Source organism: Aspergillus brunneoviolaceus, assembly GCF_003184695.1.
Source record: "Aspergillus brunneoviolaceus CBS 621.78 unplaced genomic scaffold BO95scaffold_2, whole genome shotgun sequence".
Lineage (NCBI taxonomy): Eukaryota > Fungi > Ascomycota > Eurotiomycetes > Eurotiales > Aspergillaceae > Aspergillus > Aspergillus brunneoviolaceus.
The window spans coordinates 398,239-417,171 of record NW_020290732.1 but is presented as its reverse complement, the minus strand read 5'-3'; the positions used below and the strand labels follow the sequence as shown (position 1 = coordinate 417,171).

The 18,933-nt window shown below is 53.1% G+C and overlaps 8 protein-coding genes across 8 annotated transcripts; 5 read left to right on the top strand and 3 right to left on the bottom strand.

The window, feature by feature from the left end:
- Nucleotides 1–926: 926 nt before the first annotated feature.
- Nucleotides 927–2,784, bottom strand: BO95DRAFT_437920 (uncharacterized protein). The gene is made up of 2 exons (XM_025585386.1): nt 2,045–2,784; nt 927–1,974 (listed from the first exon to the last, which is right to left on the bottom strand). The coding sequence occupies exons 1-2, from the start codon at nt 2,756–2,758 to the stop codon at nt 1,099–1,101; spliced, it is 1,590 nt and encodes a 529-aa protein (XP_025447659.1). The 5' UTR covers nt 2,759–2,784; the 3' UTR covers nt 927–1,098.
- A 476-nt stretch (nt 2,785–3,260) lies between these two features.
- On the top strand, nt 3,261–4,184 carry BO95DRAFT_378647 (GFA family protein). Its single transcript, XM_025583299.1, has 2 exons — nt 3,261–3,665; nt 3,748–4,184. The coding sequence occupies exons 1-2, from the start codon at nt 3,342–3,344 to the stop codon at nt 3,832–3,834; spliced, it is 411 nt and encodes a 136-aa protein (XP_025447658.1). The 5' UTR covers nt 3,261–3,341; the 3' UTR covers nt 3,835–4,184.
- Nucleotides 4,185–5,217: 1,033 nt separating this feature from the next.
- BO95DRAFT_350907 (3CxxC-type zinc finger protein) lies at nt 5,218–5,748 on the top strand (the record flags this gene model as incomplete). The annotated part of the gene is made up of 1 exon (XM_025582060.1): nt 5,218–5,748. A coding segment is annotated over one exon (531 nt), but the record flags the coding sequence as incomplete, so codon positions are not given.
- A 495-nt stretch (nt 5,749–6,243) lies between these two features.
- Nucleotides 6,244–7,864, bottom strand: BO95DRAFT_469939 (uncharacterized protein). Its single transcript, XM_025589481.1, has 2 exons — nt 7,276–7,864; nt 6,244–7,182 (listed from the first exon to the last, which is right to left on the bottom strand). The coding sequence occupies exons 1-2, from the start codon at nt 7,754–7,756 to the stop codon at nt 6,356–6,358; spliced, it is 1,308 nt and encodes a 435-aa protein (XP_025447656.1). The 5' UTR covers nt 7,757–7,864; the 3' UTR covers nt 6,244–6,355.
- Nucleotides 7,865–9,089: 1,225 nt separating this feature from the next.
- BO95DRAFT_510221 (acetyl-CoA synthetase-like protein) lies at nt 9,090–10,885 on the bottom strand (the record flags this gene model as incomplete). Its single annotated transcript, XM_025591332.1, has 5 exons — nt 9,090–9,533; nt 9,606–10,034; nt 10,109–10,510; nt 10,568–10,593; nt 10,870–10,885. The coding sequence occupies 5 exons, from the start codon at nt 10,883–10,885 to the stop codon at nt 9,090–9,092; spliced, it is 1,317 nt and encodes a 438-aa protein (XP_025447655.1).
- A 2,348-nt stretch (nt 10,886–13,233) lies between these two features.
- Nucleotides 13,234–13,692, top strand: BO95DRAFT_426954 (uncharacterized protein; the record flags this gene model as incomplete). The annotated part of the gene is made up of 3 exons (XM_025584773.1): nt 13,234–13,269; nt 13,347–13,410; nt 13,472–13,692. The coding sequence occupies 3 exons, from the start codon at nt 13,234–13,236 to the stop codon at nt 13,690–13,692; spliced, it is 321 nt and encodes a 106-aa protein (XP_025447654.1).
- A 1,694-nt stretch (nt 13,693–15,386) lies between these two features.
- On the top strand, nt 15,387–16,505 carry BO95DRAFT_448966 (aromatic compound dioxygenase; the record flags this gene model as incomplete). The annotated part of the gene is made up of 2 exons (XM_025587916.1): nt 15,387–15,994; nt 16,193–16,505. 2 exons carry the CDS (start codon nt 15,387–15,389, stop codon nt 16,503–16,505), a joined length of 921 nt encoding a protein of 306 aa, XP_025447653.1.
- A 490-nt stretch (nt 16,506–16,995) lies between these two features.
- On the top strand, nt 16,996–18,065 carry BO95DRAFT_458490 (uncharacterized protein; the record flags this gene model as incomplete). Its single annotated transcript, XM_025588552.1, has 2 exons — nt 16,996–17,952; nt 18,039–18,065. The coding sequence occupies 2 exons, from the start codon at nt 16,996–16,998 to the stop codon at nt 18,063–18,065; spliced, it is 984 nt and encodes a 327-aa protein (XP_025447652.1).
- Between the last annotated feature and the right edge of the window lie 868 nt (nt 18,066–18,933).

Here is an 18,933-nt window from a genome sequence, read left to right as displayed (position 1 = left end):
CAGCCAAATACGCATCACCAGGTAGAGCCAAGGATGATGGAGGACTTCAAGGCTCTAAGAGAGATGTTGAGCTTCATTGTCTCATTAATAGGAAATTCAAAAAGCCGAGCGGGATACTCTAGACCACAAACGTATATAGATAAGGCGTTGAGGGCCAATTCGCCAACCCCGCATTTCAGGGCTAGAGACGTTTATTTACGGGGACATGGTCAGGTGTTTTGATTGGACATGTTACAGTGCGCGACTACACGCTTATCGTCTTTGGTACTTATTCTCTTAGCGCTTTCACCCGTAAATACAAGTCTAGCCTCTTCATTCTCCGAAGAGGCATGATAAGTTGAAGTTCTCAAAATCATGTTGACTCTCCCGTAGCAGTGGAAAGGCGGCCATTTCTGGCGCCAAAGGATGACAGAAAGTGATTGGGAAAGAGGGTGTAAAGTTACATTTGAAAATAGGGCACATACTTCATATATGATACGTAAATGTTAAAATCTGTTTCACAGCGGATGTAGAAGATAAAAGCCGCGTTTATGAGGAGCGCTTTTCAATATTTAATACATGGTTCTATGCTTTAATGTATCTATCTACTACTTGAATATATCTCGAATTATATATAGTGATATTGCTCTGACTTTTATGTTTTCTGAGAAGCATATTCGATCTTAGATATATTGAGGAATCTTCTTGAGACATGATGAAACTTCTAAGGTTCACCCAAGGAATAAAGGCTTCTAAAAGACAATAATATTCGTTAAAAAGCTGTATTCAGGTCTGAGAGTACATCTTCAGCACACTTATTTTGAAAATATGTAAGGATTGGAAGATAATCATATAAACGTCTCAAGACAAGAGCATACGAAGACAACATCTTGTGCTGTTGTTTCCAGTTCGTTACCATGCTTTCAACATTGTAGTGTATTTACGGGCGTCACTTTATTCTCCTGTCATGACGAACCTCACCCTTGAGTATATGGTCAAGATACTCCCAATGTCTCGAGGGATAAGAGAGAAAGCATGCCATGCGTACTGTTGTCCCTTATAGCGACAAGACTCGCGGTGATACAACCATTATCTACTCTGTCTGCAATAGCCTTTCTCTCAATCATACGTCCGAAACCGATGCGGCAACTCTCCGCTCCCACCCGCCATAGTCACCTCCCAATACTCGCCCATCAGCTCGCGCTTGAACAGCTTCTTCCCGGGCGGCTTGGCCACCAGCCTATCCAACGTCTCGACCACCTGCGCGACCCAGTCGATCCTCTTCCCCACCTCCCGCGCCAGCATATTGCACCGCACCATGACCTGCCAGCATCGCGTCAGGTAGTCGCGCAACTCCGCGCGGTTGGCCCGGTGCAGCGGATTGTGCGGGACCGGCAGTCGTCGCGCATGCTGAGCATCGTACTCCGCCAGTGCCATGATATACTCCACCAACTCCTGCGGGAGACCCCCGCACACTCGCAGATAGGCCTCGACGCGCGCGACGTCCGTCAGCTGCGGTCGATAGGCCGCCTTCTCCCCGCAGTTCAGGAATACCTCGAACGGCACCTGGCCGTAGGGGAAGGTCTGGTTGGTCAGAACCAGAGTAAGACCGGAGACAGCCGTCTCCCTCGGGCAGTCGGCATCGTTCAACCACCCCAGCCTCGCACCCCGGACGTCGTTGGTGGCCTCCAACAGCGGCAGGAAGCCGGGCTCTCGAAGGTAGCGGGTGACCCGGGTCTCCCAGTGGAAGTGGCCGTCGAGGCCGAAAAACCGGCGGTGGAGGTACTGGGCGACCTCGTTGGAGGAGCTCTCGAAGGTCCAGCGCCGCAGCGTGCGCTGGTAGATCCGGGTGTTGCGGTATCCGTCGGACTTCTTCTTATTGGCAGCCTGGCGCGAGGCCGGGTCCCAGAGTTCGGGGATGTTGTAGAGGATGTTCAGGGTTAGGTACATCTGCAGGGCGCCGGCGAAGAGCTTGTCCCAGCCGCGGTCGGGGGGCTGTTGCTGCATTAGTACTTGCTTGTTCCCATTGTCTGTATGCATTTTTGGTGACGTTGGCTGTACGTACCATGCAATTACATTCGTACATCTCCATCCACTCCGCCAGATCGTTGTCTGGGGTGGCGGCCAGCCGTAGCACAGGGTCCATCTCCCCGAGGAGCATGAGACTGCTCACTACCTGCATGTTGTAGAACGCTTCGGCGTTAATGTCCATGAATCTGTAGCAGTCGTTGCGTCGGTAGCGGCGCAGAAAGGCCGATCCCAGCCGCTCGCTGTAGGGTAACGGGCATCCGCAACGATCCACGGGCCTTTCGGCTCTCCTGCTGTCACTGCTGCTGTCACTGCTGCTGCTGTTGCCTTTGATACTACTGCTGCTACTCTGCCGCACGTTGCAGCCACTGGTGTAGTCGCGATGCGGGCACAACTTAGGGCTTTCCGCCTTAACAGCCGTTCTGTAAGGCCACTTGTGGTCCTTGTAAGCTGTGCACCACTTGTACGCTAAAGGCCGGAGTTTCTCCGCGACACGATCATTTAAAACCAAATCATCTGGTTGGATGCGATCAGATTGCGCCGGGTACTTCCGCCGCTCGGTGTGAGTATGCTTCTCGATGGCGCGGGCGAAGGACTCGGCAAAGTAGCCGATTTCCTTGCCCTGGGCGGGCCGAAACCGGAAGTACAGATCCGAGACGAGGTGGGGGGCGTTCGGGGAGGCTGGGGCCGATCGGTGGTGGAGGTTCTGGGCGAGGATGTTCCAGCTGATGCTGTGGGCTTGATGAGCCATCTCGCAGTATGGGAAATGGTTTGTGGGGTAGGGGTTATGCTGTGGGAAGAGGAAAGATGCAAAGCATTCAGGGATGTAAGATTTGCAACGCTAATTTTGCGGGTGGGCCCACTTGTGACTCACGGTGCACATCTGCAAACTAGCAGTTAGATCCATATCTTTCGATCTATCCGCAAGGAAAAAACATCTCCGCTCAGTTAATAGTTGAGAGACAGGGAATTTATTCACCTGGTCCATCATGGATCAAGGGTATCTATACATAGAGCCAGAAATACCTTCAATCGAGAGTGAACTCACATGCTATCAGCAGACGAAGCAAAATTTAAATATAATGTATATCCCTATTAGATCTTCTGCAATGTAGCTCCATGCTTGATGACTTTCGACTTCTCAGCCTCACCCCGAAATTTTCCGCGAATAAGCAGGTAGGCTTGGCGTCACCCCGCATTTTAGTAAGGCTACTTGACCTCCTTTGCAAACATACTTTTACTGTCTCGTTGGAGTTTTCTTCATTTCTGTCTACACCATCCCCACTTGTTGAGTGCCTACCTACCTTCTACTAGAATCACCCAAATCTCTAACCATGACTTTCCCACCCACCCCGACCAGTGAAACCAGCTCCCACGCTGGGAACTGCCACTGCGGCGCGGTGCAGTTCCACTTCGCCCTGTCTCCGCCGCTGCCCGAGTACCCGACTGCCAGCTGCAATTGCTCCATCTGCTCGAAGAACGGCTACCTGCTCGTCTACCCCTTCCAGAAGGACTTGGTCATCGACCAGGGCGCCGAGGTGCTCAAAGACTACCGCTTTGGCGACCGCAAGGCGACCCACCAGTTTTGCAGCTCGTGCGGCAGCAGTTGCTTCATCTGGCCGCCCCCCATGGGAGGTGAACCGATCACGGCTGTCAATGTAAGTGGCAAGGGGCACGTGCTGAATGCTGAGGTCTTGTATACATGCTGGATGGGTGAGACTAACCAGAAGCTCGGTGTAGGTGCGCCTGCTCAAGGACTTTGACCCAGAGATCCTGAAGATCAACAAGGTCGATGGGAAGTCATTCCCACCGGAGTACAAGGTCTAAACTCACAGGACTATGTGGTCCGATATGGGGACGTGCAAGGCTGGCGTTGCTTGCTCTGATTTTCTCCCTTGTCATTTTGTATACTACCTGTATCTTTCTTTCTGCATCAGATAAAATCTCTTCTCCTCACAGTCGCTTTCCTTGGGCTGTTTGTCCTGAGTTTGATCGAGATAACATCAGGTCGGTTTTTTTCTTATCCCTGGGGCCCGATTTCCGATGGAAAGCAAAGTATGGTCGGTCGGAATGTCGAGGATCTTGTACCGTGCTTTTGCGGGACTAGGATTCATTCTTGTACATATCACCACCCGCGATCGGAACTATATGATTTACCTCTTAGAGCGATAAATACGAAGTCATGTTTATTGGAGGTCTATGATTTCCACAAAGATCTATCTGTAATGTGAATCTTGTCTTTGACATCAGAGATAATCAATTTAAGAGTCATAATTGCAAGAACGTTGTTCCATTATCTCCCAGCTGTCAGATCTACAGTCATCCTGGGAGGGTGAGCCAACTATACTCTGTAAGATTTTGATCACTCGTAAACTCTTGCATAATAACTTATAGGGCACGGGTATTGCTGGGAAGAAGGCACCACCTTGACAGAGTTACCATTAGGCCGTCTCTGCCTTTATTCCGAGCATCGATATTCCCGGGCTCAAAATAAGACTGTGAGAGGTATGGCCCAACTGGTATAGCATCCAGAGCTGTGTCACGTAATGTGACAGCCGTGTGGTGTTGCAGACGTTGGCACAGCCTGATTTACACTGACCGAGTCCGTTCTTCGACTACCTAGACAATGGCCAAGTAGACACTTCGCACCAGGTGGTGTTGGCTTTGATACTCAAAAGAACAAGGCAATTATCCTACGCCATTCAATTTACCTGACACTTACTCTACCGACGAATGCGCGACTCCTTCTTGAATACAAAGGCTATTGGACCTTTTCTCCTATTGCACCTTTGTTGCATTGCTGCCTCAATGTGAGCCTCGCGCGAATCGCCTTCTAAATCACAGTGCCTTTGTCTTTGCTGGGAAGGGAAAATGGCATCAACACGATATAAATAGAGCAACAAGCCCGTCAGATCTGTGATATCCTTCTGTAGCACAACCCCCGTCCCAGGAATCTTGTGTATGTTTGAGGTTTGATTCCCATCCCAGGAAAAGGCAGCGTGTGATTCACATTCTCACTGCCTCCAAGCCTTCTCTACCACACCTGCGAAGACCTATCGCAACCGCATTCCTGACCCGTCATTTCTCGAGTGGCGTGAGACACAAGACAGACATCATGCCTGCCAGGAAGAGCCAGCCCCAGTCCCTCAAGAGACCCAGCCCCCGAAGCAGGGCCAGTCCCCGAAGAAGGGCCAGTCCCCCAGGGAGACCCAACCCACCAAGCAGCGCCACCCCCCCAAGCAGTGGTCGATGTACCGCGCCCTGCACGGGCGAGCGCAATCGCTCCTCGCGGACGCGGGCCTGGGCCACTTCACCTTCCATCCGCATGACATCAACATCGGCAAGGCCCGGGACTACGACACGACGATCATGGGCCGATTCGTCTGCCACAACCCCACCTGCCAGAGCGGTGGGTGGTCGAGCAAGGCCATCGCCATCAGGATCCGCATGTGGCGCGACGGCAAGTACAACGCGCGGGTCTACCACCAGCGCTGTCGGGGCTGCAATGCCCTCATCCGCCCGGTCGTCAACGCATCCTCCTACGCCGAGCGCATCGCCTACCGGCTCAAGAAATGGAATGGCATCCAGATGACCCCGCCCGCTTATGGGCGCGCGGCCAAGGCCCCCCATGAGAAGGAGCTGGGCGAGAGCAGCAAGGTAGATCACCGCGTTGTGGGCGAGCGCTCCCGCGGTGGGAATGGGGATGTCGAGGAGTTGTGTACGTCCATTGCGGCGTTGTGATTGGGGAGTCAAGTGTTCCCTGAAGGGGTGAGATCTGGTGATGGTCCTTTTTATGATGATCCATCACTAGTACCATAGTTTAACATCAATAAAGAAGATTCTTTAACTCAATCCAGATTCGTGGAGCATTATCTGCAAACCTGAATAGTCGCTGCGATTGAATTGTTGATGCCGCATGCTATCGTAGGGCAAATAAGCCACTAGCAAAGCAGATATCGGAAATCAATACTTCCAAGAACAGAATGGTCAGTGTGGCAGCGACTTTTTATTTGTACTCTGTGTTTACTACCTCTGTTTAGGTTTTACTACCAGTACCCATGTCATTTCTACCGAGGACATCGACCCTTCGGTGTCCTTGAGAAATTCTAATAATTCAGCAAAGTACGCACTTTAATTGATTACATCTCACCAGCCCTAGTGCGAGTTCTAGCGTCTAACTAAAACCACTTCCATGGCCTTGATGCGAAGCTGCACATAGAATCAGAAAATCTTACTCGGAAATCTCACCTGAGTGACACATGACTTGAAAAATAACCCAAAAAAATAAGATGCGACCGCGGACATGTCAAAGCCAAGCCGTTCCCCCCTTTCCAACCCTGGGGACGTCTCAGTCCATGCTAGCCCTATGCCATACCACCCACGCCAGCAGTAAAAGGCCACACAGCACGCCAAACACTCGAAGCCCCAACCCTAAGCTTCTACCAACGGTTCTACCACGAAGCAGGCCTCGAGTCCATTCAGGAAGAATAACCGCAAACCCCAACGAACAGTCCGTTTCAGCCTCAGGCCCGACCGCGCAGAGATTGAAGATCTGATCGAGCGACCTTTCCACCAACAGTCCAACCATACGCTTGTTCTCCCCGTCATCCTGAATCGTCTTCGCCCGGAGCGCCTGCTCCCGCCGATCCAGCTGCTCCCGCTCCGCCTGTATGTTGTCCAACTGACAAGCAAGATTCGCTTCCAGCAGACTCTTATTCGACTCCAGAATTGTGGTTTTCTCCTGCAAGTCACGATGCAAATCATCCAGCTGCGCGGTGCGCAGCGCGTCGCCCAGCGTCGCGGCCAGTTTGACGGCGACAGCTACGAGGTCGCAGACCCCCTGTGCCGTCGTGGGGAGGCGATGCACCGCAGTGTGCCGAATCTTCACGACCGTCGCGAGCATCGTCTCCAGCGCGAGGTCCGACGGACGGAGCGTGCCATCGGGCAGCTGCGACGCCCATGGGCCCAGGAGCCGCGTCCACTTGCTCAGTTCGACTGCCGCCGCGCAGTCCCAGCCCCGGCGGGCGAGCTCGTCTGGCAGCCACTTCTGGCAGAAGTCGAAGATGCACTCCTCCAGGACCTTTTGGACGGTGGTTAGGATGTGATGCTGGGTGTGGTAGGGCAGATATAGCGGGAAGAGCGGGGCGGGCGGTCGCTCGGCGGACAGGGTCTGATCTGTGGGTGTTGGATTGTGGTCAGTGAAAGAACAGCAACGAGCTGAGTAAATCTGGGTAGAGCAAGCTCAAGATGGCTGATATGGTGCTGTACCTGATGTATTTGCCCACACGTGCTCTGCGACTGCACCGGAATTGACAGCGATCGGTATCGAGGCCATGGCAGGCTCTGGTACGGGACCACCGCTTCCTTTCTTGTTCTCTTCCTCCTCTTGACACTGCTGTGCCTCGTACGTCTCCGTCACCTCCTGGAGAACCTGTGCAGCGGAACGCGATGCCTCTTGTTCAAGCGCAGCATGCTGCGTTTGCCGGACGGAACACGGCTCCAGGAGCCCGGGAAACTCCACCTGAGCTTTGCTGTTTGACTGGAACAGGCCCTTTTCCAAGAAACACTTGACCACAGGCAGGGCGCGCCAGACGTTGTAGCTGGGGATCAGCGCTTGCAGTGATTCATGGTGGTTTTCTAGGTGGGCGCGGATGGTCTTCGTCTTTCGGATGTTGGCGTTTGTGCCGCTGAAGATCGCACGACACGCGAGGAAGATCTGGCGTCGTTCTGCGCTGGGGACTGTCTCCATGCCTCGGTAGTTCTTTTTTCCCTGATTTTGGCTCTGAGGTTGGGGATGGAAAGTGCTCTTGAATGGTTGTGTGATGAACGGGCGGTAGTGGTATAATAAGTGGTAGCGATGCAAACGCAAAGGACAAATATTTGTTGTGGATATTGCTCTTTATTATATACCCCTGCCCCATAAGTCTATTGTTCACTTTTTCATGAGAATAGTACGATTAGTGGTGCTCAGGCTAACTGAACCAAGCGTCTACCTGTGGCTGTAAACCGCACAAGGCTGGCCCGCTACAACCGGAGTGAGCACGCTACTTCTAATTGTTGGCAGCTTTGGAGCCATTACTACCCGCCTTAGTCATTGCATCGGCCCACCTTCGAGGAAGCAGTTGACATCGATTGGATGAGAAGTGCCTGTTCTCATGTCGGGAGTCGCAGCGGACCGCAGATGCAAGTGTACTGTGCCGTAGCGCCGGCGGCAAACCGGCTGGGAAGCGTGTGCACAGCCACACGGGGGGGAGGGGGGGTTCAGCTGTGGTGGCTGTATTCACTCTACCATGCTGTCATCGATCTTAATCATAATAGAAAATGGAAGCCATTGATAGAATTGCTTTGCCAGCTGTTGCGGTGTGTCAAGCTACTTTACTCACTACTGGACTCGCATCCTTACATGTTCATTCCGCAGTCGAAACGATAAGAGCAGTCCCGCTACTGTTTTTGTCTTGCGGTAGCCTACAGATACAATGCTCATACTAACCCTGGCATTTACTTTCTTGCTTGATGTCGCCTTTCTCTGACATCAGTGTGGGATTTATCTTTATCTACCACTTCTGCTCGCGGATGTACCCATCAAGTCAGGGATCTTCTTTCTGTACCTTCAGAACTGCATGCGCCATATGCGCCGCACCCCACCGGCTGCCCGCACAGAACGGCGCAGCTATCTTGCATAAAACCACAACGTCCACCCACTACCCACTGACTAGAAGGCAGTGCAAACCTGTCCCCGATCGGCCGTCGCAGCCTTGCTTGCAGGGGTACGAGCTGCACCTGTTATTTCAATGAGCCTATTGATCCAGCCGAAATAACCACTGCCGTGTGGGCTGAAAGCTCACCAGAAGCACCGAATGTTCCCGAGCCGCGAACCCGTTGCTGCCCAGACATAACAATTCGTGGAGCGCACATAATGAAACGGCCTAGAGATAGATATGAATATTCCATTGATTAAATGCAAAGTCTGCTGATGCTACCAGAAAGACATGAACTATAGTCCTTACCACCTTTCATAATGTCAACATATCCAGCACACTCCCCACACACCCACACCCCCCGAAAAAAGCATCAGAACAACCCTACCCCTCCAACGCCTCAATCTCCGCCTCATATAGCCCCAGACTCTGCATCCGCGCGACACTCTGCTTCTCGATGTACAGAAACGGCTTCTCCTCGCTGGCCACAAACACCCGCCCCATGCCCAACCGCACACACTCATGAACCCGCGCGTTCACCTTCTCCACATAGGGCCTGAGACTCTCGACCTCAAACTCTGATGCCGCCATTTCCTCCACCAACTGCACCGGCAGCACCGGCTTGGCCCGCCCATGGCCCCCGATCAACGCCGCCTTGACAGCAGGATGGGCCGTGATCTCCGGCTCCAGCGATGAGGCATGCAGCCCATTACTATGCGAGAGGGGCACGTAGTCGTCCGTGCGGCCGACGATTTGCCACAGGTCCCTGTGGACGGGGTGCGGGCGCCAGAGGTCGTGGGTCTCGAACCGCGTGAGATGCGGGTAAGTCTAGAAGATGACGGGTTCGTCGTCTGTATCTATATCCTTATCCTTCGCGATTGTGGCGGGATCATCGCGGACGAACACCAGCTCGTGCAGCCCGTCGGCGATGAGGGGCTCGAACATTGCACCCTTCTGCTGCGCGAATGATAGCCACAGGTACGCGTCGGCGTCATCGCGGTGCTCGTGGTGCGTCGCGAAGTATCCCCCTGCTTCGGTGGTGCCCACTCCGTTGATCACCACCGGGATGTAGGGGGTCAGCAGCGCGGCGGATTTGGCGGCTAGCGGGGCCCCGGTGTACATCAGGAAGCTGAGACTGCGGAGAGCGGCTAGTCCGGCTTCTGACAGGCAGAGGCCGTCGATTAGGGCTGGTGGGAGGAGGGTGCCGTCTATGTGGGTGTTTTGGAAGACGGAGATCACGGTGGCGGGGGTGAGGGCTGTGGAGGGGCCGAGGACAGCGGTCATGTTTACGTAGGATGTTGTGGCGATAATGAGCATCATTCCTGTTAGCTTTGGGGTTGTTAGTGGGGTCACATGGTGGTAGTGTTGTAGGGGTGAATGGTGGGGTGAATGGGGGGACATACGTGGAGTGAGGGGGTCGGGGTGAAGAGTCGGTGGTTGGCGGCACGGTGGACCATGCTGTCCTTGATGTTCGGGGCGGCTGCCATCATGTCAATCGAGGCCATCATCCAGTGCGTCCAGGTCACCGGCTTAGGGTTTCCGGTCGTCCCCGAGGTGTGGAACACCAGCCACGGGTCGTTTTTGCCCTCGTCCCATGTTTTACTGTATGTGACAGGCTCTGATTCGGTCTCATGGAGGAACTGTTCAAGGTCTGGGATGTTGATTGTCTGGATATGAGGTGCATCATGCAGAATTGCATCTACTTCAGCTTTCATGGCCGATGGACGCAGGTACACGGTGCACTTTTGTGACTCCAGAATGCGGCGTTGTGCTTCCGCCGTTACCAGCGGGGAGGGGAGGATAAGCTAGTGTTATATCAGCGGGGAGATTATTTACCTATAGATGTATGACTCGACACGTACCACCTTTTGCAGTTTCGCGGCGGCGACTGCCAGGATTGGTTAGCGGAGGTCTTTCGGTCCAGCATAGGCGAATTTCTGGAATGGCTCCGAGGTCTCGGGGAGGTTTTGTCGGAGCCAGTGAGCGGCGTGGTTGGCTGCATTATTGAAAGTTCGAAAAGAAATGTCTTTGAAGCCCAGTGACATGTTCTCCTCATCAACGGGAAGGGACACCCAGGGAGCGTCATCGTCCTTTTTCGCTCTCGCCTCAATCACAGAAGCGATGATGCGCTTGACGTGCTGCACTCCAGGGAGAGGGAAGATACCTTGCGTGATAGTCATGGTGATAAGATGTCGAGGAAAAGGAGGAAGAAAATGGCTAGTGAACTGGCTTTCATAAGTTATATTGGAGGCAGTCAGATCCGACAGAAGCATCATGGTCTTAAATAATCGCAACCGGCAGTGCCTACCACTTGGTCCCTAGTAAGCATGCCCGTGTCTGTTGAGGTGGAGAACAGGAGCTAAATCTACGATCTGCCAGAAGCGATATAATTAGTGAACTCGTCTACCAGATGGAGAATAGCGTGACAGGATGGGGATGGAACAAGGAAAATCAAGCACTTGATGCGCTATCCGGTGTGGCTAATAAACTAGGGCTGACTCCTCCAAAGATCGGCCGGTCGCGTTGGCGAATGAGAGCTCAATAGGGCCCGCAAGGATGATAAGAGTGACCAGCTCCGCGATGTCGCTGTTGGTCTTCTCGACGCTATAGCCGGCTCAACGGCATAAGCAGCTGTAAGCGCTAGTCAAAATGTAGGTAAAATGTTCGGGGATCCTAGCGTAGAGTTGGTCTCAGCGTTGATCAACCCACTGGGCTGGCTGGCAAGAGATTCTAGTAAGAGCCTTCATGTTAGCGCAGCGGCATATCCTGGATTCTTCTGGATTACAGCTCTGATTACGAGCGCTCATTTTTTGCGAATATAATTTGGACAAGTCCTGCTCCTTATAGGCCGGCATCTTGGAAGAGATCCATCTCCGTGTTGATTACCCGACCGAGCAGAATAAGTTAGCCCTAACGCGTCAACTTCGAACTTGCATTCACTAACGTTAGTGCTTATATCCAAGCCACAAATAGACTCCGCTATGAGCTACCAGTCTACTTTGACATCCAAACAAAGAAATTGCGCTTGCACCAACTCACCCATCACAATCTCGTGCACTAAAACGGAAAACCATCACGGAGCAATACCTTCCAACATTGACGGCAATCCAAGATTTGACACGGTTTGAACCTAAAATTGTGTGGAGACCGAGATTCAGATAAAGGTGATGAACATCAGGTATTACTATTGAACATGACTTGTTCGTTGTAACTAGAGCCAATACATCTATCACACCAGGGCCAACGAGGTATTACCCACCGCTACCCTGCCTTCGTAAGATGGCACCTCAATTTTAAAGGGGGAAGTGAGAGAACACACAGAGGAAGTAAATCCTCGAAACACACACCCATGAGACCAATGTGTCATACTGATCGTTTGAATCGGTGCGTGGCTCACACAGAAAGAATCATCCTAGCATCAACGCAGAATTCAAAGAGTCTCCGCTCAGCTACCCCCACCTCCAATGCACAACCCCACTCCGCCTGCATCGACCTCTTCCACACCAAGATGTGACCACATGACCCGCGCGAGAGGCAGTCTTACCTCTCACGAGCCCTACTGCGAAACCCTCGGGGGTCTGTGCGAAGGGATTCCGACTTTGAGATATGAGAACACTGGGTCGTTGCCCGGTCGGTACCCGGAGGGTGGGCGGAGCATGCCGGATCTGCGCCAAGAGGCAGCCCCACTGCGACCACTATCTTAATATCTACCCGAGATCATGCCGCCCACTCGGGTGAATATGGAATGCAGGGTAACCTCGATCAAAAAAGGGTCACGAGGGGTGAATTAATGACACAGTATCGGGTTAAACAAGTCCATTACCAAAAATAGATCGTCACGGATGGAAAAATCGAAATAAGAAAGGGAAGAGGAAAGGGTGTCCCGGGTGAACCGCGACGACATATGAATAAGATAATCAATTGCGTTGCTTCTCGACAAGCCAAGAATGGTGGCAACAAATCTGCGCATGTGCGGTCATCATGATCCGTTTTTGCTCTCCAGCCCTTCTATGCCCCGCCGGACATGATACAGTCCGCGCCGCATGCAATTGAGCCTCTTCCACCGAGACCTGATGTAACGTCCTCGGGCGGGACTAAGCCAGCCACTCATGAGATTTCTCCGGCGAATGGATCACTTACTGGGACGAGATCTAATCTATGGGCGTGGCGGATCAATTTTATGGAGTAATGCGCGATATACGCTGGGTGATAGATTCGAGCAGCAGTATCGAACGTCACGATTGGGGTTCCCTGTTCCGAAAGAAGAGGTGTATTGCCCCACTCGACAAATCTTGCTGTATATAATAGTTAGCTGGAACTTCGAATACCTAGACGAGGTCCAATCTTCTTCTTCTCTTTGAAGTAACCTTTTAACCACAACTACTTTCCCATCGGCCATTGAAAACAGTACCTGCTCTGGAAGAACCAATAGAACCGATCGTGTAGCCTCTCGAGCCTCCGCTTTGGAAACATTCATCCCAGGACACAGTCAATCCATACTACTGAAGGCTCAACCGAAGACACCGTCATGAACGACCAAGACAATATATTTACCCGCGACGAGGTGCGTTCTCCCCATCCGCAACCGTCTATTGTTCTGTGAACTAGATCTAGACTCAACTCATTCATTCTCCCGTCTAGCCTCTCTCCGAGCAAGAACACACGATCCTAGCCAACTACGCCACCGAACCGCGCTACAGCCACGGTATGAATAAGGCACACAAGCCAAAAGTTGTCAGCTCCTGCTCCGTTTCTACAGCGTATAGAAGCACTCGCTGACGGCAGACATCAGCAACGGACGTATTTTGACACCCCCAAATGGGTCTTGAACTCCGGCCATCAAGAACCGAACCAGGGCGCCGACCAACCCGGGGGCCCCCGCTCATTGCGCCAGGATGCATCCAGACTGTATGCCCCATTCCCTGAGGGTAGTAATGTGGGTGATGGTGCCAATCACGAGCAAGAGCAAAATCGCTCGCTGGGGTAGAAGATGAGTAGTAGTCCTTTGGGAAGAGGAAATGACTTTGATTTTGTTAATTCGACAATCCACGATGAGGGATACAGGTTTTGTGGGGGTCTGGGGGGTCTGGGGTAGTAAATGTAAGTGAGAATAGGCTGGGGGGGGGGGGGGGGTTGATGAATCAGACTATGGACTGTCAAGCAATTTGTTGAAATTGGTGTGGAAGCTAGGGCTGATTGAGTGTTCCAGGTGCAGGGTAGGGAGCAGGGAGGCGGTGGATCTTAGGCATTCGTGTCACAGATGTCATAGGTCGAAGACGTTCGTGTCAATGCAATAGCCGCACTCAGATTTGCATTAGTGGAGATAATTTTGACAAGTAGGCCTTGCAGCAGAGGATGGACACTCTTTTTATGGAGAGGTCTACACTGAAGTGGAGGCACCGGAGTCTATGTATCACCGTCCAAGTCTGGGGATCAACTGTACCGGACATCGTGATTTCATCTGTCCTCCTTGCTTAAAATAGTAGCTATGCCGCTATCTCCCGATGCTATCTGCAGGCAGTACCTCACTACACTTGGCATGTGACGTCTACCGTGTCAAGAACCGTGTCGAACGCACACATCACACCGGAAAGTGTCCAGGTTTCGAGTGTCCGCCGGAATTCCGGACTCGGGGTTCTGCAGTAAACATGATGCTTACGGGTCAGATCCCAAAGTCCCGTCTGGTAGTAAGGTCTTGCAGTCTGCAGAACCGGTGCGAAATAGCCTGGAAATAATTGAACGATGCTATGCTATCCCCTGGTACGGCAGCCCGAAATGGCAAGGCTTGATGACTCAGCGGTATTTGAGGCTTGGCGCAGTCGAGCCTGTTCCAACTGTGGAGAAACGAGACACAGAAATCAGGTGCCTGTGGGAGTAAATTGAGGCCTTGAATAGGTTTTGGTGGAAAGGTGGACCTCTTGCACCATTGTGGATGCCGATATTTGAGTGGGAGGGCACTCGGTGCCCTCCAGACCATTTCTGAGTTCCGTTAGGGTATTGCTCTACGTAAATAAGACCCCGACTGTGGCACTAAAGGCCTTCGAGATGTTCTTAGGATTGCGGGTTTCTGGAACTGCAAAGATCGAGAGGAAAGTAAGTCAAACCAGAGAAATAGCATATTACCCAATTCGCTATTTTATACACGCCAGAAGGCAAGATCATGCCGAGAGCTTGGTCATGGTGCTTTCGCTCGATAACGGCGTGGCCAAGATTGTGTGCAGATAACGAGGTGCACCTCCCAGGAGCCAGGATAGGCGAGCCAAGAGGATAGGTGAGCCGGAGCATGCAATGGCCATTCATAGAAGCGCGCAGAGATAGATAAGCATGTCCCACGATTGACAGTTCTTGCCTCAATGAAGGAGAATTACAACTCCGTTAAGGCAACAAGATTGCTGACTAGACCCACAATATGCCTTGGTCTAGACGGTGGCATCGGAGGTTGGCCGGTTTAGCGTAGATGCCGATTAAGACCTTGCGGATCGCTTCACCCACCCTCTGCGCAGCGTGCCTTCCCAATCGAATCGTCCGTGATGAGTGAATGAAACTTTCTTCCGACATTTTCCCCTGGTGAGCAGGTATAAATTCAGCGTCTTCGCCGGCTGCCAAAGCCTTCCCATCACTACAATCCATCCCACTCCCAGAACCCTGACTCCCAGAACTCCGCACAAGACATCCGTCAGAATGCATCTCAACTCCCTCTTTATCCTCTTCGCGACCGCAGCCCTAACAGTCACGGCGCACCCCGGCCCGCACAAACCACTTCCCCCCGCAGCCCTCCACCGCCGGACCGAGCTCCTCAAGCGCTGCCCCGGCCACGCCGCCACCTTCAACCAGCGACGCATGGCCGCGCGCGACGCCCTCACCAAACGTTGGGGCGACGAGCACAATCACAACGCAACCTACGAGATCCAGACCGAAGCCCCCTTCTATGAAACCATCCAGAACAAGACCTGCGTGCTGATCCCGGAGGTGACCCGGGGTCCCTACGTCTGGCCGCGCTCGCAGACCCTCCGCCAGGACATCACAAAGGACCAGGTCGGCGTGCCGCTGTGGCTGGACGTCGGCGTGCTGGACATGGCCACGTGCGCGCCGCTGCCCAACGCGCTCATGGACTTCTGGCACTGCAACGCGACGGGCTCGTACTCTAGTTTCACGGGTCTGTCGCCGAACACTCCTTCTGAGGAGTTGTTTCATGAGCCCAGCGTCACGAACTATGACCTGGGGACGACCGATCTGCATACTGATGACACCACGTGGTTGCGCGGGATGTGGCCGACCGATGAGCGGGGGTCTTGGAGATGAAGACAGTTTTTCCAGCTGAGATTCCCACATACCCCTCCTCTTTTCGACTCCATCTTTTGAAATTGCGGGGATTACCGCTAATGTTTTGGTTTTTGGGCAGGCATCTACGTCCAACGCGCGATACACATCCATTTCCAGGTGCACACGGACTGGACGTTGCGCGAGAACGGGACCATCACCTCCAGCCACACGGTGAGCACGGGCCAGATCTACTTTGCTGAGGAGCTTGAGCGCGAGATCATGGCGCTCGAGCAGTATGGTTCGCACACGCAGATCAACCGCACTACCAATGCGGAGGACTCCATCTTCTCGCAGGATACTACCAGCGGGTATAACCCGGTGGTTTCGGTAGTGCCGGCTGACGGCAAGGAAGTGAGGAACGGGATGATCGGTATTTCACGATCGGAGTTGATACTTCAGCAATTGAGTGGTTTAGCAAAGGGAATGTGGATTATGGATTGTGAGGCTGGAAGTTCAGGAGAGAGGGTTGGGGGCTGAGTTAGAGTTGCTCGGTGAAGAGAAAAGTGGATCGACGTATTGTTTTACTTCGTAGATTTTAAAGATAGGTAGCCGGAAGATTTGAGGCGACCGGTTATACACCGTGCTCAGTACGATAGAGCAAGATCATATGCAAGAGATTACCCTTCACGGCGGTACCCTGCCTTTTGTCGTCTAGGGCACGGTGTCGGTCATGTGATCCATCTGGAACAAAAGATGTCGCTTCTTTGGGAAGCTCAGAGTATTCGGCGATTTCCGACGACTGCAATGTAGCAACCGCTTCTGTGTCGCTTTAATAAAGCGCCCACACAAGGAAGTACCTTTGACCCTGCTGGATCTCGTATTGCGGCAATGTCATTATCCACGAGCACAGAGTCCTACGTGGATGCCACGCCAAGCAGGATATAAAACCACCCTTTGCCCACAGAGCCAAGCCCTGAGCTCCAGTCCCCCGAGAAGGATCTCTCTGCGAAACTGCCACCCTGCCACGATGCCCCCCCAAACCCCCTACCAACTAGGCTTCGAGTTCGTGGTCCGCGAGCACCACCCACCCAGCCAGACCCCGGCAGACTTCGAGTTCAACGAGTCCAAGGACCCGCTGCCCGGCCGCTTCGGCGAGAAGGAGCTGCGCCTGCGCGTGTGCAAGGGCCTGCGCGTGGGATCCGGGTACTCGGCACAGGTGGCTGTGGTGCAGGAGGTGCTGAGCGGGCGTCCTCCCAAACACGCTGGGTCGCTGCACCGGGACCCGGACGAGCTGGGGCCCAAAATGGTGGCCAAGCTGTACGACGCGCGGTACCTGGGCTCGGCCTCGAGGACGCGGGTGCAGGCGGTGCGGTTCATGGACGAGCAGTACGTGCGCGAGTCCGCGGCGTACCGCCACCTGCTGCACCACCAGCTACACCGGTACATCCCCGAGTACTACGGGTCGTGGTCCACGCACACCCCGGACCCAGCCAGCAAGCAGTCTTGTGAGGTGCGCCTCATCCTGACGGAGCTGGTCGAGGGCACGGACATGAGGCAGCTGCGGCCGGAGTCGTTCTCGCTAGCCGACCGCCAGGCGATCATGCGGCGGATCGTCAAGATCGAGTCGGCGTTCTACGCGTGTGACCTCCAGCACCGGGATGTGTACCCGCGGAACGTCATCCTCACCAGGCCGGATCCGCGCGCGGAGAAGAAGGCCGGCAAGGCGGGCGGCGGCCCGCCGCGCGTCACGGTCATCGACTTCGGGCTCGCGCGGATCGGCCGCTCGTGGGTGGATGTCAAATCGCCCCACTGCGCCAAAGCCGATCTTCTCCCGGGCACCTATATCAGTCCCATCCTGCGCTGGTGGCAGGTGGACAACGCGCAGGATACATGGTTTGACTGGGTCACTTGGGATTGGAATCGGTGGTTGTCGGAGACCTTCCGCGCGGATATTCCGCACATCACCCCTGACATGCTCAAGTGGGTGGGTCCGCAGGAAAGAGAGGACCCATTTTTTCAACAGTTTGAGAAGGGTGGTTCTTGTAATGTGTGCTGAAACTCGTCACGCAGGTGGGCAGATTGCTAGAGCCATTGTAGAGATTCGATTTAATCCGTGATGGCACAATATATTTATGATTATGTAACGTATCAGGGGCGCAAAATAACACGTAAAATTGATTGGTATATGTTGGTCAATGTCCACTGCCCGGTGATGACACGAGTGCCCTTCGGGTTATGCACTTTGCATTACGGTAAGTTAGACGGTCCCTATCAAAGTCAAACATCAGCCATAGTAAGTGAGCCAGGGGTATGAACCTTAAGATCGAGAGCTGAAATCAAGGGGAGAGTACTTCGAGATGCAACATTGGCGCGCAATGCCAATCCTTGTACCCATTGTGTAACAAAAGAGCAACACGCCGATCTACACTGTAATTATTTGAGAATATACGGAAGGGGGTGACTTGCTTGGAGAAGTCCTTAAGCAGCCGCTCGCACGGTAAAATTCCTTGCACTATCAGATTTTCTTGGTGAATTAGTATTGAAGTCCCAACTAAAGTCCCTGCTGACCTAATTATGCTTCAATTCAAAATATGGTTCAAATGGAAGGAAGTCCATGTATCATCGGTTCGCTCTAGAGCCTAACCATTATCCCAGGCAACAACCGTCGCATGGGCTCTCATCGAAATTTAATTCTTCTCCCTATCTTTTTCTACGATGGATCACTCATTTTAATTTGAGATAAGTCCAAGTCTGCTAGCAAAATGTCTATCATCCCTCCAAGCACCAGTAGAGGCACCCTGCTTCTCCTAAACCTCTGCCCCAGGAAATCTTACTAATAGCGTCGGACAAGATGCACTCAGCTATAATCATTTAGTGCCGAAGGTCATAAATTTTCGATAATTCGAGTCTCACATTCTTTGAGATTGGGTGAAGTGCCCAACCCTTCACGAAAGTGACTGCTCTC